The 15,561-nt window shown below is 50.2% G+C and overlaps 1 protein-coding gene across 5 annotated transcripts in view; it reads left to right on the top strand.

The window, feature by feature from the left end:
* CFAP251 (cilia and flagella associated protein 251) overlaps nt 1-15,561 on the top strand; it is a 48,446-nt gene that overhangs the window by 23,076 nt on the left and 9,809 nt on the right. For 4 of the 5 annotated variants that reach the window (XM_079762401.1, XM_079762402.1, XM_079762400.1 and 1 more), the window contains 6 exons: nt 987-1,160; nt 2,179-2,363; nt 9,749-9,863; nt 12,179-12,342; nt 15,016-15,106; nt 15,345-15,488. In XM_079762401.1, coding sequence (XP_079618527.1) covers nt 987-1,160; nt 2,179-2,363; nt 9,749-9,863; nt 12,179-12,342; nt 15,016-15,106; nt 15,345-15,488 — 873 coding nt within the window. The remainder of the gene's footprint in view (nt 1-986; nt 1,161-2,178; nt 2,364-9,748; nt 9,864-12,178; nt 12,343-15,015; nt 15,107-15,344; nt 15,489-15,561) is intronic. The other variant, XM_079762404.1, reaches the window with a different exon arrangement.

Genomic DNA, 15,561 nt, shown 5'->3' on the forward strand with positions numbered 1-15,561 from the left:
CCATTGATTTTTTATTTTATTTTTTTAAAAATATTTTTTATTGATTTTTTACAGAGAGGAAGGGAGAGAGATAGAGAGTTAGAAACATCCATGAGAGAGAAACATCGATCAGCTGCCTCCTGCACGCCCCCCACTGGGGATGCGCCCGCAACCAAGGCACGTGCCATTGACCAGAATCGAACCTGGGACCTTTCAGTCCGCAGACCGATGCTCTATCCACTGAGCCAAACTGGTTTTGGCTCCATTGATTATTTAGAGAGAGTAGAAGGGAGGGAAGGAGAGGGAGAGAAAGAGAGAAACATCAATGTGAAAGAGACACATCGATGGGTTGCCTCCCAAATGCACCCCCGACCAGGGCTAGGGATTGAGCCTGCAACCCAGGTACATGCCCTTGACTAGGAATCGAACCCACCACCCTTTGGTTCAAGGTCTGAAACTCTACCCACTGAGCCACACGGGCCAGGGCTCAGCCATCATACTTTTTAGAAAAAAAAGTCTACCTTTTCATTTGTGTAGCTGGATGTAGAGATGGGGAGACAAAGGCAAAAGGAGTCAAGGCTTCCACAGAGGATGAGGTGGGGGCGAGGTGGTGTCAGAGACACGCCTGCTCCCCCACTACCTTTGTCAGTTATCTGCTTTCAACCTTAATTTTCTCATCTGTAAAATGGGCATCATTTTACCACTTGCTCCGATAGACAAAGATTTATTTTCACACAAAATATTCTAACAGCGAAATTGGTACAAAAAATGTAATGATGACTTTTTAAATTGCTTTTGAGAGAGAGAGAAACATCGATTTGTTGTTCCACTTGTTTATGCATTCGTTGGTTGCTTCTTGTATGTGCCCTGACCGAGATCGAACCCATAACCGTGGCATATTGGGACGACACTCTAACCAACTGAGCTACCCAGCCAGGGCAATAAGGATGATTTTTAAGTTAAAAACTGTAAAAAGGAATAACTTGTGTTCTTTTGCTCTTATTCAGGATGCAAATTTTACTGTGGCCGTTTACATAGTCAAGGTCAGAAATAGTCAGAGGGTCTGGGAATACCTGGCAAGACTGCGTTCTCATCGCCAGAGCATCCGAAGTCTCCTGTTCGGGGTTCATCTGGATAGCAATGAGCCCAGACTGCTGAGCCTCGGGAGAGACAGGCTCCTGGTGAGCTGGCTTGTTTTCGTTCACGGGGCCACCGGTGTGTCTCATTCGTGTTCCATCCCTGGTGTCCGGCTCAGACCCGGTCCCACGTGTGTGTGTCTGTTGGAGACAATGAATGCACCGAGAAGTAGTGTAAACCTCTCCCAATTGGCACTTGGTCTTAACATGGCTCCGACTCGTGTCCTGAGTGAGGAGGCTTCTGGGAAGCAGCACGGCGGGCGGCAGGGAGGTGGTGTTCCCACAGCGTGGAAAACCTAGCCGCCCTCGCCTCTCAGTGTAATCTGGAAAGCCGACACTCACTGACACTTCTCCGTGTCCAGGGGGTGGGGGCAGGCTGTTACCTAAATGTGACAACTAACAGAGAATGTGAGGTAAGAGGGAAAGGTAGGGACAGCATCAAATGTAATGTTACACGATCCAGCCAAAAGCATTCGAAATCAATCAGTCTGTGTATCTGTCCATCATCTTAATTTCCCTCCCCTTCCTTTATTCTATCCATTCACCCATCCACCCATCCATTCATCCACCCGTCCATCCATTCATCCTTCCATCCTGGTTTGGTCACCAGAACCTGCCTGTGGGTGAAATTCAGCAGGCCGCTAATTTATGACTATCAAGTGCTGAGACTTAGGTATGAATGAGGTCCTACCCCCAAAATAATGGGAAAGGAAGCAGTATAACATAACTGTACGAGTTCAGGTTTTGGAGTCAGTTGGACCTAAATCTGAATCCTCACCCTACCACTTCTTAACTGTGCCACCTTGGGCAAGCCCCTGACCCTCTCTGAACATCGGTTTTCTCATCCGTAAAATGGGCACAGCAGTACTACTTGGCCGGGGAGTGGTGAGCATGAAATGGCATCATGTTTCAGAGCGCTTACTCCTCATGTTGCTCGTGATGAATACTCCCTCATGGTAGCTTTTTAGCTTAAGGGTCTAGTCCAGTCTTCTCTTAGAATAGGACTTTGGGCTGACTTCATCCAGCTCAGTCTTCATGTTTGTCCGTCTGGGCTCCTCTGCAGATCGAGTATAATCTTCTCCAGAGCTACAAAAACCACCTGGAAGTGCTGGACATTCACCAAACTGACCAGGGCAACTACCCCACCTGTATGATCTGGTACCCACCACTCACCAAGGAACTCTTCCTGCTCATCTCCAACAGCGGCTACAAAGTGAAACTTTTCAATTCTACCACCAAAATGTGCAGGTATGCCCGGGGTTCCCACTAACATGGCACGTAATTCAGTTTCTCAGCCCCTGGCCCGTTTCAAGTCCCAGCTTAAGGACCTGTGAGCAGCATGGCTATCACTGGTTTTGCAGAGGAGGAAACTGAGGCACAGATAAGGTCACAGGGCGGGGAAGTGCCAGAGGCAAGATTCCAGCCCAGAGCCCTGGCTTCTGAGCCCCGCCCTGCACAGAGATAGGGCACCCAGAACTCAGTGCCTGAGGCGCAGTGAAGGAGCCAGAAAAGTCACTAGGCTCAATAAAACTTCCATTCTGCTCTGGCCGCTGTTGCTCAGTCCTTAGAGTGTCGGCCCAAGAACCAAAGTGTCACGGGTTCAATTCCTGGTCAAGGGCACATACCTGGGTTGCAGTATTGATCCCCGGCCCAGGGTGCATGTGGGAGGTAACTAATTGATGTCTCTCTCATAGCAATGCTTCTCCCCTCCCCCCCCCCCCCTCTTCTCCTACTCCTTCCTTCCTCTCTTCCACTTTCTCTAAAAAAAAAAAATCAACGGAAAAAATATCCTGGAGCCCTAGCCAGCTTGGCTCAGTGGATAGAGCGTCGGCCTGTGGACTGAAGGGACCCAGGTTCGATTCCAGACGAGGGCACATGCCTGGGTTGTGGGCTTGATCCCCAGTGGGGGGCATGCAGGAGGCAGCCCATCAATGATTCTCTCTCATCATTGATGTTTCTGTCTCTCCTTCTCCCTTCTTCTCTGAAATCAATAAAAATATATATTAAAAGTGTATATATATCCCGGAGTCAGGATTAAAAAAAAAAATCTCCCACTATTCCCTAGTGGAGGAAAACAGATATAGCCAATTCAATACCACCAGATGTATGATTGTTCTTACTCTTGGTTCGGAAGGAGTTTTTCAGGTCACGGGATTGCCGTCCTGTGTTTACTCAGTATTTCCTGAGCCCCTACCTGAGCCAGGTGCTGTTCTAGGTGCTGAAGGTGAGGATGCAAACAAAACCATCTTTCATCCTGGAGTTTGCATTTTAATGGGAGGAGTGGAGTTCATGGGCGAGGCTGGGCTGGAGATCCAGGGCAAGAGCACACGGTGCTTTAAAGCCATGAGCCAAGAGAAGGTTCCGGAAGGGAAGGGTGGCCGGAGAAGAGGTCCAAGGACCAAACCCGGTGCATCCGAAGCTTGGCATCTGAGAGCAGCAGCTCCTCCGCCCCGAAGCAGGTCTGCGTTTGTGGTCGGCCTCTGGTGCTGCTTGGCCTGGGCGTCCCGGGTCGGCTCCTCGTGATAATACTGACGACTGTGCACCATCCCTGCGGGGCCCCCGGCTCTGCCCTTGTCATCTCGTTTCATCTCAAACAGCCCTGCGGAGTATGATCCCACCCAGGTCCAGAGCAGCGACGAAGCAAGGTCAAGCAGCAGGGCTGGGCCCTTGAGCCTGGCTCTGACTCTGTTGGCCACTTGGCACAAGTGGGCCCTGATGCAGGCCTGGCTTTGGGATCCTACCTAGTCAGCCCTACGGGGCAGCCTCTTTCCGCCTGCGGCCTGGCTGCCGCGTGGGCGTGGCTGGGGAGAGCAGGGGCACTGAGGCAGGAGAGGCAGAGTGAGAATGCTCTCGTGACCCTGCCCAGAGAAGGGGGTCAGGAAAGTGGTCAGCAGCAGCTGACCCCAGGCTTGAGAAGGTCATTTAAAAAATGTATCTCAATAAAATGGGTCCCCCAAAGGCCACGATCACCCAGAATTTTTTAAAGTTCCTTCTAGAAGGGCACAAGGAGAAATGACTGAGAAGTGCCCTGTCGTGTGGCGGAACTGGAGAGAAATCCAGCTCAATTAAAAACAACAACTATGAAAACACGGGGAAGGAAGCATTTGAAGGAAATGTGTAAAAAGGAGTTTTAGGAAGATTGCAGAGTCTTCGTACGTCACTGTTAATGGACACAAACTTACTGGACAGAGAATTTCTGCAGACATGCCCAGTCCTGAGAAGACGGAGCTTGCTGAGCACGTGGACGGGGGAAGGCACCAGGCCTGAAGCTCCGCCCACAGCCACCGATCAGCACTTGGAGCCACACACATAGGAGTTTCTGCACTTGAAAATCAGCCTGGAATTAGCAGAAAGATCTTCCTTCCTTCCTTCCTTCCTTCCTTCCTTCCTTCCTTCCTTCCTTCCTTCCTTCCTTCCTTCCTTCCCTTCTTCTCTCTCTCCCTCCCTCCCTCCCTCCCTCTTTCCTTCCTTCCTTCCTTCCTTCCTTCCTTCCTTCCTTCCTTCCTTCCCTTCTTCTCTCTCTCCCTCCCTCCCTCCCTCCCTCCCTCCCTCCCTCCCTCCCTCTTTCCTTCCTTCCTTCCTTCCTTCCTTCCTTCCTTCCTTCCTTCCTTCCTTCCTTCCTTCCCTCCCTCCCCTTCTCTCTCTTTCTTTCTTTCTTTCTTTCTTTCTTTCTTTCTTTCTTTCTTTCTTTCTTTCTTTCTTTCTTTCTTTCTTCCTTCCTTCCTTCCTTCCTTCCTTCCTTCCTTCCTTCCTTCCTTCCTTCCTTCCTTCCTTTCTTTCTTTTCTTTCTTTCTTTCTTTCTTTCTTTCTTTCTTTCTTTCTTCTCACCAGAGGATATTTTTTCCCATTGACTTTTTAGAGAGAGTGGAAGGGGGGGGGGAGAGAGAGAGAGAGAGAGAGAACATTGATGTGAGAGAGACACAATGACTGGTTGCCTCCCACAGGTGCCCTTGACCGGGAATCAAACCTGAAACCCTTAGATGCACAGGTCGACACTGTAACCACTGAGCACACTGGCCAGGGCAGTATCTTTCTTAAATAAATCTATCGAGATAAAACTTGTCCATTTTAGAGTGGACATGTCTGGGGCACTGAGTATATTTATTCACATTGTTGTTCAACCACCACCTCTGGTTCAAACATTTCATCCTTCCAAGGGAAACCCCTCACGAAAAGCACTGGAAGTGGCAGGAATAATAAAGCCTATAACCACACCTTAGCTGGGAAGGAACTGTCTTTTCATGATGAATCTAAAAACAGGTTTCAAATGCATTTAAAATATTCGAAAGGACACGGAGAGGCAGTTCACAGGGAAAGGCCAATAAACCTGAGCAGATGCTCACTGGAATCGCACAAATGCAAATGAGAGCAAGACACCGTTCCCACAAATCAGATTAGCAAAGATAAAAATGATCGATGGCGTCTGGAGGGGCACTTCTCCCCAGCCGCTGCGGCGGGGCTGGAATCGGGCGACCTTTGGGAACGCAATCCGTTACCCTCGATTAAATTTGATGGTATCTCTGACTTCCAGGAACTCGGCCCCAGAAGGGCTCACAGTATGCCAAGACATAAGTCAAAGGGTGTCTTGTTTGAAAATATTTTTAAAAATGGAAACAATCCAAATGTCTATTAATAGGGGATTAGTTAGATGGTGGCTTGTCAGTGCACTGAAACATGATGCTTTTATTTTTCAAGTTTTATTTTTTTAGTTGAGAGAGAGAGAGAGAGATCTGTTTGTTGTTTCACTTATTTATGCATTCTGGGTACTTCTTGTAAATGCCCTCACTGGGATTGAACCTGCAACCTTGGCGTATCCGGATGGTGCTCTAACCAACTGAGCTCCCTTGGCCTGGGCCAACATGATGCTGTTTTTAGAAAAGAAAAAAGAAGCCCCAAGTGGTTTGGCTCAGTGGATAAGCCTGCAGTCCCGAGTTCGACTCCCAGTCAAGGGCACATGCCCGGGTTTCGGGCTCCATCCCCAGTAGTGGGCGTGCAGGAGGCAGCCAATCCATGATTCTCTCTTATTATAGATGTTTCTCTCTCTCCCTTCTCCCGTCCTCCCTGAAATCAATAAAAGTATATTTTTAAAAAAGAAAAGAAAAGGATAAGCTGTCTGCAGAGAATCATGGAAAAATCTCCAAGATATAACATGAGATGAAGCAAATTGCCAAATAAGCATGAATATATTTTCATACAAAATCATACTTACTTAATTTATAGATTTTCATATAAAATTATAATTATGTAGGTTAGAATATATATAAAATAACTATTGACTTATACACACCAAACTATTCCCATGATTCTCTTAGGATAAAGGGTACAGCAATGTACTTATGGCTAGATTTTCTGCTTTACGCCAACATGTTTGAAAATTTTCACAATAAATATGTGATACTTTTTTTAATCAGAAGAAAAATGTTAATTTTATGAAATTGTTAGATTTTTTTAAAAAAAATTAATTCATTTTTAGAGAAAGAGGAAGGGAGAAAGAGAAACATTGATGTGAGAGTGAAACATGGACCAGCTGCCTCCTGCACACCTCCTACTAGGGTTGAGCTCACAACCTAGGCATGTGCTCTGACCAAGAATCAAATTGGCAACCTTTCATTGCATGGGACAATGCCCAACCAGCTGAGCCATACTGGCCAGGGCTAGGTATTTTAACAATACCAGGTAATAGTTATACAGCTCCTACTATGTGCTTTATATATATTAACTTATTTAGTGCTCACCACAGTCTCAGGGTGTAAATACTATCATTTTCCCTATCCGGTATAATAAAAGGCTAATATGCAAATCGACCGAACGGAGGAACTACCAGTTGCTATGATGTGCACTGACCACCAGGGGCAGACACTCAATGCAGGAGCTGCCCCCTGCTGGTCAGTGCAGTCCCACAGGGGGAGCGCCGCTCTGTCAGAAGCCCTGAGCTGGGCTCATGGCTGGCAGGTGCAGCGGTGGTGGCGGGAGCCTTTCCCACCTCCTCGCGGCAGCACTAAGGATGTCTGGGGAGTGGGCCTAAGTGGTCAGTCGGACATCCCCTGAGGGCTCCTGGACTGTGAGAGGGCACAGGCTGGACTTAGGAACCCACCCCCAAGTGTACAAATGTCATGCACCGGGCCTGTAGTTTTACCAGAAGAGCATAAGGTACAGGTTGAATCGCTTGGCCTTATCTACACTAATAAAAGAGAAACATGCAAATTAACCATCACTCCGCTATGCCCACCAGCCATGCCCACCAGCCAATCAGGAACAAGTATGCAAATTAACCCAACCAAGATGGCAGCTGGCCACGGAGCTGGAGCAAGCAGGAGGCTTGGGTTGCCCCGGCAATGGAGGAAGCCAAGCTTCCTGCCTGCCCTGGCCGGCCCTGGCCTCCGCTCAAGGCTATAAAGTTTCAATTATAGAAGATAAATAAATCCTAGATACTTGCTTCCAGCCTTCCCTGGCCTCCGCTCAAGGAGGCGCTGAAAAAATAAAAACAAGAAAAAGAAAAAAAGGAGGGGCTGGGACCTTGGGTCACCGGAGGATGATCAGGCCAGGATGGGATGGCAGGGGCCATTGGGGGTAAGCAGACCAGCAGGGGGGCCAGTTGGGGGTGATCAGGCTGGCGGGGGGTCATTTGGGGGTGAGCACACCATCCCAGATTGTGAGAGGGATGTCTGACTGCCAGTTTAGGCCCGATCCCTGTAAACTGGCAGTAGGACATCCTTCGAGGGGTCCCAGATTGGAGAGGGTGCAGGCCGGGCTGAGGAACACCCTCACCCCCCCCCCCCCGCACGAATTTCGTGCACCGGGTCACTAGTTTGTTTATAATTTAAATTTACATATAATTCACATGCCATAAAATTTACTTTTTTCCCCAATGGTTTTTACTGTATTCACCAAGTTGTGCAACCATCACCACTATGTAATTCAACCAAATCTTACTCATTTCTGTGTCCCAAGCACCTAACATGGTGCTAAAATGGCTGTCAAATGGATTTGCTCTTCATTTATTCAGCACATATACCTGGAGAATGTCTGCTGTGCCCGCCAGACACAGGCTGGGTGCAGGGGACACAGGAACAAAACACCTGAACAGTGAGGGGCTCGTAATACAATAAGATGAGATAGCCACCAGCCTTACACAGCACACATCCAGGTGTAGTGGGGTGTGAGTGTATTAGATTTTGTGGACCCTCTTTTTTTTACAAGGTACATAATTAAGAATAAAAAATGGTTAGATCCGCCGAAACCGGTTTGGCTCAGTGGATAGAGCGTCGGCCTGCAGACTGAAGGGTCCCAGGTTCGATTCCGGACAAGGGCATGTACCTTGGTTGCGGGCACATCCCCAGTGGGGAGTGTGCAGGAGGCAGCTGGTCGATGTTTCTCTCTCATCGATGTTTCTAACTCTCTATCCTTCTCCCTTCCTCTCTGTAAAAAATCAATAAAATATTTAAAAAATAATAATAATTAAAAATCAAGCAAAGTTAATATATATATAAAAAAAAGGTTAGATCCCTGGCCAGTATGGCTCAGTTGGTTGAAGCATCATCCCGTGCAGCGAAGGGTTTCAGGTTCGGTTCCGGTCAGGGCACATACCTGAGTGGCAGGTGCAGTCCACAGACGGGGCACATACAGGAGGGCAACTGATCCATGTTTCTCTCTCTCTCTCCCTCTCCCTTCCTCTCTCTCTAAAATCACTGAGGGCATGTCCTCAGGTGAGGATCTATAATAATAAAAGCGTAATATGCTTATTAGACCGGACTCCTTCTGGGTGTCCTTCCAGATGACCTTCTGGATGAAGCTGGGGCTGCCAGGGTCCCGGGTGCCTGCTGGCGGCCAGAGGGAAGCCCGGGTCACGGGTGCCATAGGGAAGCCAGTGCCGGCAGCTGGGGAAGGAAGGCCTACACTTGCACGAATTTCATGCATCAGGCTTCTAGTTAAAACATAAATAAATAAAGGCTAGGGCCTTCCAGAGCCTCAGAAGGAGTGAGCAAGGGGTCCCGAGGCTCAGGTTTTGCTAGCTCAGGGGAAATCCAGCACTGGGCTTAAGGTCCTAACTGGGAACCTCACCTCAGATTTAATTCCTAATTAGTGTAAGAGTCTGAATTAAAGAAGCCTGCCAGCTGGTTGGAGGGGGGGGACGGGGACGATTCATTACCACTTGATTCCCAGCTAGGAGTTTTGGAAATCTGTGTGATGTGCCGAGGCCGAGTGTCAGGTGCCTGGAACAACCGGCGCATCTCCCTCTAATCTCCGGGCCTGCCACTGGGAAGGGGCGCTGCACGCCTCCTGCCAGCGGTGTCACTTCCTCGCGGCGGCCTTTTTCCCATCCCTCGTCCCTCGTTCATGTACACGTTCTCGAGGCATAATGTTCCCTTCACTCAGCTGTCAGGAGGCCAGTCAGAGGCTCCCCGCTAAAAGCGCCTTCACAGTCAGCTCCCCGGGGGCCCTCGCTGTTTGGAGCTGTTGCCCTTATTTACAGCAGCTGGAGCAGCGGGGAGAGCGCGCCTTATGGACGGGCTCTGCTGAGTGACAAGGCAGGAAACGCACAGTTGGAAATGTGCAGGGGATCACGAAAGGCAGCTAGTCATACAGCCCGTGTTCCCATTTGTGGATGGGAAACGGCTCTCTTCCTCCTGCAGAAAGACCCTTCTGGGGCCGGTCTACGGGTCTCCCATGGAGCAGATCCAGGTCCTCCCCGTGAAAACCGCCATCGAGCTGCAGCGGCGCTACCTGGTGTTCATCAACAGAGACAAGGTACGCTCCGCTCCGCCTGCCTCTGGGAGGCGACTGTGTGTTTTGAGTGGCAGTCCGTCCCAAGGATTCTATCAAGGATGCTTGGTTTCCTAGCCAAGTCCAGCTCCTTCCACCCGGGTCCACGGTGATACTGACAACTGCCACAGACAAGTGAGGGTGACTCTGAGAAGGTATTTCCAAGCAGACACATAGTCCCCCAAAGGATTTTATTCTTCCCGACTTATTTATGTGGGGGAAAAAATCTTGCTTGCCCAGTGTGACTCGTGGTTGAGCATCAACCTGTGAATCAGGAGGTCACAGTTCGATTCCCTGACAGGGCACATGCCCGGGTTGCAGGCTTGATCCCCAGTAGGGGGTGTGCAGGAGGCGGCCGGTCAGTGATTCTCTCTCATCATTGATGTTTCTATCTCTCTCTCCCTCTCCCTTCCTCTCTCTGAAATCAATCTATCTATATATATAAAAGCCTAAGTGACCGAACGACTGGTCCACTGGTCACTATGATGCGCACTGACCACCAGGGGGCAGATGCTCCCACAGCCAACCTCCCGCAGCCAGCCGGCCCCGATTGGCCCCACCAACCTCCCATGGCCCCTCACCCCGGCCAGCCAGCCCTGATTGGCCCCAAGCCCCAATCGGGGCAGGAGACAGCCCCAATGGGCCGTGGGACCCCACCCTTGCACGAATCCGTGCACTGGGCCTCTAGTGTATATATAAAAGGCTAATATGCTAAGTGTCCAACCATCCGACCAGTCACTATGATGCACACTAACCACCAAGGGGCAGACGCTCAATGCAGGAGCTGCTGTGATGTGCACTGGCCATTTACAGAGAAATGGCACTGTGGACCTGGTGCTCACAAAGCAACACTCGGCTTCCCCCAAGTGGGACACAGGCCTCACCACCAGCCTGGAGCGACAGCCCACTAAATTGCAGCTGATGCTGCTGAGACCCCACGGTGCAAAATGCAGCCCACAGCCCAGCCCAGCCCAGCAACAGTGGCTGTGGGCACCGGGTAATGACGTCACGTAGCAATGTCTGGCTTCCTCTCCCTAGCACAGTGATGGCGAACCTATGACACGCGTGTCAGCACTAACACGCGTAGCCATTTCTGATGACTCGTGGCTGCTGAGGGGGCCGCATGCCAAGGATGAAACATTTGCGAAATAATGTTTTTTCCTCAAAGTGACACGCTACCCGAGTTATGCTCAGTTTTTTGGTGAAGTTTGACACACCAAGCTCAAAAGGTTGCCCATCACTGCCCTAGCAGCTAGCCTCCTTAGAGTTTCTTCAGCCCAGGAACATGACTTGCTTTATAGCCAGGTGGAAACATTTTACACTTTAACCAAATGTCTGAAAAGCGTTTTCCCGTGCCTCATCTCATTTGATCCTCACAGAAGTCCTGGAGTAGGAGACTTGGTGGAATCCTATTTTCTTTTCGTTAGCCAGGAAACGGAGATTTAAAAAGCTTAGAAACTTGACCAGACTGAAAAGTAAGAAATGGTGGACCTTGAAAATGACTTCAGGTTTTCTCACTGCACAGAACATAGTCAAAACACTGCTGCAGTTAAATATTTTACCCTTTGCTCTCCCTGCGTGATCTACAATAATAATCTGCTTTGTGTTGATATTTACTGCTGTGTTGCTGACAATTACCTGAAAGAGAAGGTGGGGTACTTTACTGGGCTGGAAAAAGTTTAGCTAAATCAGAAAGCAGGTCTAATTAAGCAAGTTTATTTCATATATAGAAAAGGCTAAGTTGACTTGCACATGTGTGATACGTATAAAGCTCTCGCTGGTGCCAATTGCACACGTGTGTTTCGATCTGTCATTGTCTATCGTGAATTTGGTTGGCACTTCTATTATAGAGAAAGGGCGAATAGCGATATTAAAATATTTCTTCTAATTAATTTCCTTTCAATGTGCACAAATTTGTGCACTGGGCCACTAGTAAACATATTTTTAAAAATCTTATAAAGGCATACAAATTAGTTACACTTAGTTGTGCATTTAATGAGTGACCTATACGGGAAAGCATAACATCGTAGAATGTTTATTCTGGAAAACTTGGACATCCGCCTATGAAGACGAGAGAGGAAAGCTCCCCTCTGTGTCCTTGCTGGAACCTAAGGGACCATCCTGCAGGGGTCCGTGCGTGCGAACCCTCTGCCACCTGAAACGCGGCTCACACACCCTGAGCCGGTTCCCGACGCAGGGGTCTTCCCGGTGACAGACCGGAAGGTCACTGTGAAGGTGCCGGGCCCAGCCTGGGACCTGCTCATCCGAGCCTGAGTATCCGATTGCCTATTCCTTTCCAGGTCGGACTCCAGATCTTACCGATAGATGGCAATCCCCATAAGACCTGTGCTATCGTCTGCCACCCAAACGGGACGGCCGGGATGGCCCTCTCCCATAATGGCCACTACATCTTCACGGCCGGAGGACAGGATCTGTCTGTGGTGCAGTGGGAAGTCAACCTCAGGTGCGTGTTGGGGGAGCAGCTTGGCCCTGAGAGGAAGGGGTCCAGAGCAGAACCCCTTCTTAATACTCAGCAAAGGCAGACAGGTGTTACACCCCGACCAATGCCGGGCACGGTGCCAGGGCCGCGGTTACAAAGGTGACCAGGGACTCAGGCGTTGCCAGGCCAGTGTGGCTCAGTGGTTGAGCATGGAACAATGAACCAGGAGGTCACGGTTCTATTCCCAGTCAGGGTATGTGCCCAGGTTGCGGGCTCGGTCCCCGATGTGGGGGTGTGCAGGAGGCAGCCAATTGGTGATTCTCTCTCATCATTGATGATTCTGTCTCTCTTCTCCCTTCCTCTCTGAAATCAATAAAACTATTTTTTTTAAGAATGTAAAATCAAAAGGACTCAGGCCTTGCCCTAGGTCGCCCCTGTGGCGACGAAAGCTTGCTACTCTGCCCGCAGGGGACATGGTGTAGTTGGGACCACCAGAGGCTGCTCGCAGAGGACGGGGCTCCTGTGAGCCTGTCCCCTTGGGCATCCCTGGTGTTGGCAGGCTCCTCGGTGTTACTTCTGGCCTTTACCCGGCGCTCCTCCAGAGCCACATGGCCACAGTGTCCTCCCTGCCCACAGAGCCTGTTGGGACTGGGCTTGGGCCTGGCCTGGAGGCCACAGCAACGGAGCCCTCCCAGCTGGGCACCTGCCTCGATGGCTAACATCAGAGCCAAGAGCCGCGTGAAGACTGGGATAGGTCCCCAGGTCCACCTGGCAAACACGCCGGCTCCACAGACCTTGTGCACGGCCCCAGCAAGAGGACTGGGGACAGTTTTGTGGGAGGTGGAGGTGCATGTCCGTTCCCAGTCAACGGTAGTAATAATTTTTTTATTTTTTATTTATTTTTTAAAATATATTTTTATTGATTTTTTACAGAGAGGAAGGGAGAGGGATAGAGAGCTAGAAACATCGATGAGAGAGAAATATCGACCAGCTGCCTTCTGCACGCCCCCTACCGGGGATGTGCCCACAACCAATGTACATGCCCCTGACCGGAATTGAACCCAGGACCCTTGAGTCTACAGACCGACGCTCTATCCACTGAGCCAAACCGGTTTCGGCGGTAGTAATAATTTTAACTACTCGTACCAAGTCTGTTCCGGGCCAGGCCCTGTTCAGGTGCTTTCCACATACTGTCCAATACCATCTTCACAGCTGCCCAGGAGGGAGGCACTGTCGCCGTCCCCCCTGTACAGGCCTGGAAACTAGCTCCCAGGGGTTACGTGACCTGCACAGCGGTGACGGAGTGGTGGTGGGGGTTCTCGCCGTCTTTCTGATTCAAGCCCACACCTCAGCAGACACTCATCACAGCACAAAAATAAAGGACTTCTTGCCCTGGCCAGTTTGGCTCACTGGATAGAGCGTCAGCTTGTGGACGGAAGGGTCCCAGGTTCGATTCCTGGTTGAGGGCATATGCCCAGGTTTCGGACTCATCCCCACTGGGGGGGCGTGCAGGAGGTGGCCAGTCGGTGATTCTCTCTCCTCCTTGATGTTTCTATCTCTCTCTCCCCCTCCCTTCCTCTCTGAAATCAATACAAATATATATATTTTTTAAATAAAGGACTTCTTGTCAAATCCTTTATTGCATCCATTTAATTCTCACAACAACCTGTGAGGCAGACCCTGCAATTATTCCCACTTTACAGAAGAGGAAACTGAGGCCCAGGAAGGTGATGTTACCTGCAAGGGGCAGAACCGGGAGCCCAGAGTCTAGATACTAAACCTAGACTGTGGTCTACACTGCAGTGTGTTGTGGTTTTTAAAAATATATATTTTTATTGATTTCAGAGAGGAAGGAAGAGGGAGAGAGAAAAACATCAATGATGAGAGAGAATCACTGATGGGCTCCTGCACACCCCACACTGGGGATCAAGCCCGCAACCTGGGCATGTGCCCCGACCGGGAATGGAACCCTGACCTCCTGGTTCATAGGTCGACGCTCAACCACCGAGCCACACTGGCCGGCGGCAGTGTGTTTTAATAACCCACAAGGAGGCTAATGGCCTGGTTAGCAGAGACCCAGTTAGTGGGTTATTATAATGACTTCATATTATTATTAGCATTCTATGTGAGGCAAAGGCGGTCTCATACAAAAGTAGGTTTTCTTACCTTACGGGCCTATTTTTGGAAAACCTGACCCGGTGTTAGAGAGCAGAGGGTTATTTTTATCCGACTGGCCTGGGTCCGCTGTGGCCTCCCGAGTTTTCATGGAAGCAATTAGCTTTGGCAGTTCACCTCTACCACCCGGTGCCCTCGGCCCGGGCCGCAGGCAGGTCTAGCGTCACGGGCGGAGCTGCTGTGCAGGGAGGACGGTGGCTTCCGCTCGCAGGAGCCCTCCCTCTGGAGAGGCGTGGTCCCCGAAGGTCCGCAGACACCTTGCCAAGCACCTGCTCTGCCATCTGCGAGCGGGTATCACCATCAGTGAGGCGTTGGACCTGTACCACTGGGCGCTGCGCTTAGAATAGAATTTTTCATTTTTGGCTTCATCATGGAGGGCATTTTCTTAACAGGTTTACAGAGACCCTAATTGTAGCTGCGCCCCGCAATAGCCTTCGGAGGCCCGCAGTGCCCGGCGGCCCCCGGCCCAGGCTGCTGGCGCTCCAGAGCTTTCTAACGGCCCCGTTTCTGCTCCCGTTCTAGCGCCCTGGAGGCAGCCGTTTCTCTTGGGGGCGAAGACTTGATCCCGTTCTATGGCCTGGTGTCTGGTGGCAGGGAAGGAAAATTCTACAGGGTAATCGTCCTCAGAGTAAACACTGCCTGGTAACATCTAGTTAGGAGTTTGCAAAACACACGTGTCCGGGGGTTAACCCTCTTGCTTCCCCACCTGAAGCTCTTTTTCTCTTCCCCCTTCCCCCCCTCCCCCCCACGGAGCTCAAAATGTACTTTCTAGAAAATGTCCTTGAAGTCTTAATGGATGCTTCCCACTTAAGCCACAATGCACGCTGTGTTTCCATTTTATCCCCACGCAGGAGCTGGAAGACTATTTTTACTACTCGCAGCTCCGTAGTCAAGGCATCGACACAATGGAGGCCAGGAAGGTGTCGGAACACATCTGCCTGTCGGAGGTGCCTTTTGTCATGAGAGCGATCGGCTTTTACCCATCGGAAGAGAAGGTAGGCAGAAGGCGGGCAAGGATGGCGGTGGGATGTGCTCTTTAGGAAAACGGCCCCCGGGGAACAGCGAGCT

The sequence above is a fragment of the Cnephaeus nilssonii genome (assembly GCF_951640355.1).
Source record: "Cnephaeus nilssonii genome assembly, chromosome: 22".
In the NCBI taxonomy this organism is placed as follows: domain Eukaryota; kingdom Metazoa; phylum Chordata; class Mammalia; order Chiroptera; family Vespertilionidae; genus Cnephaeus; species Cnephaeus nilssonii.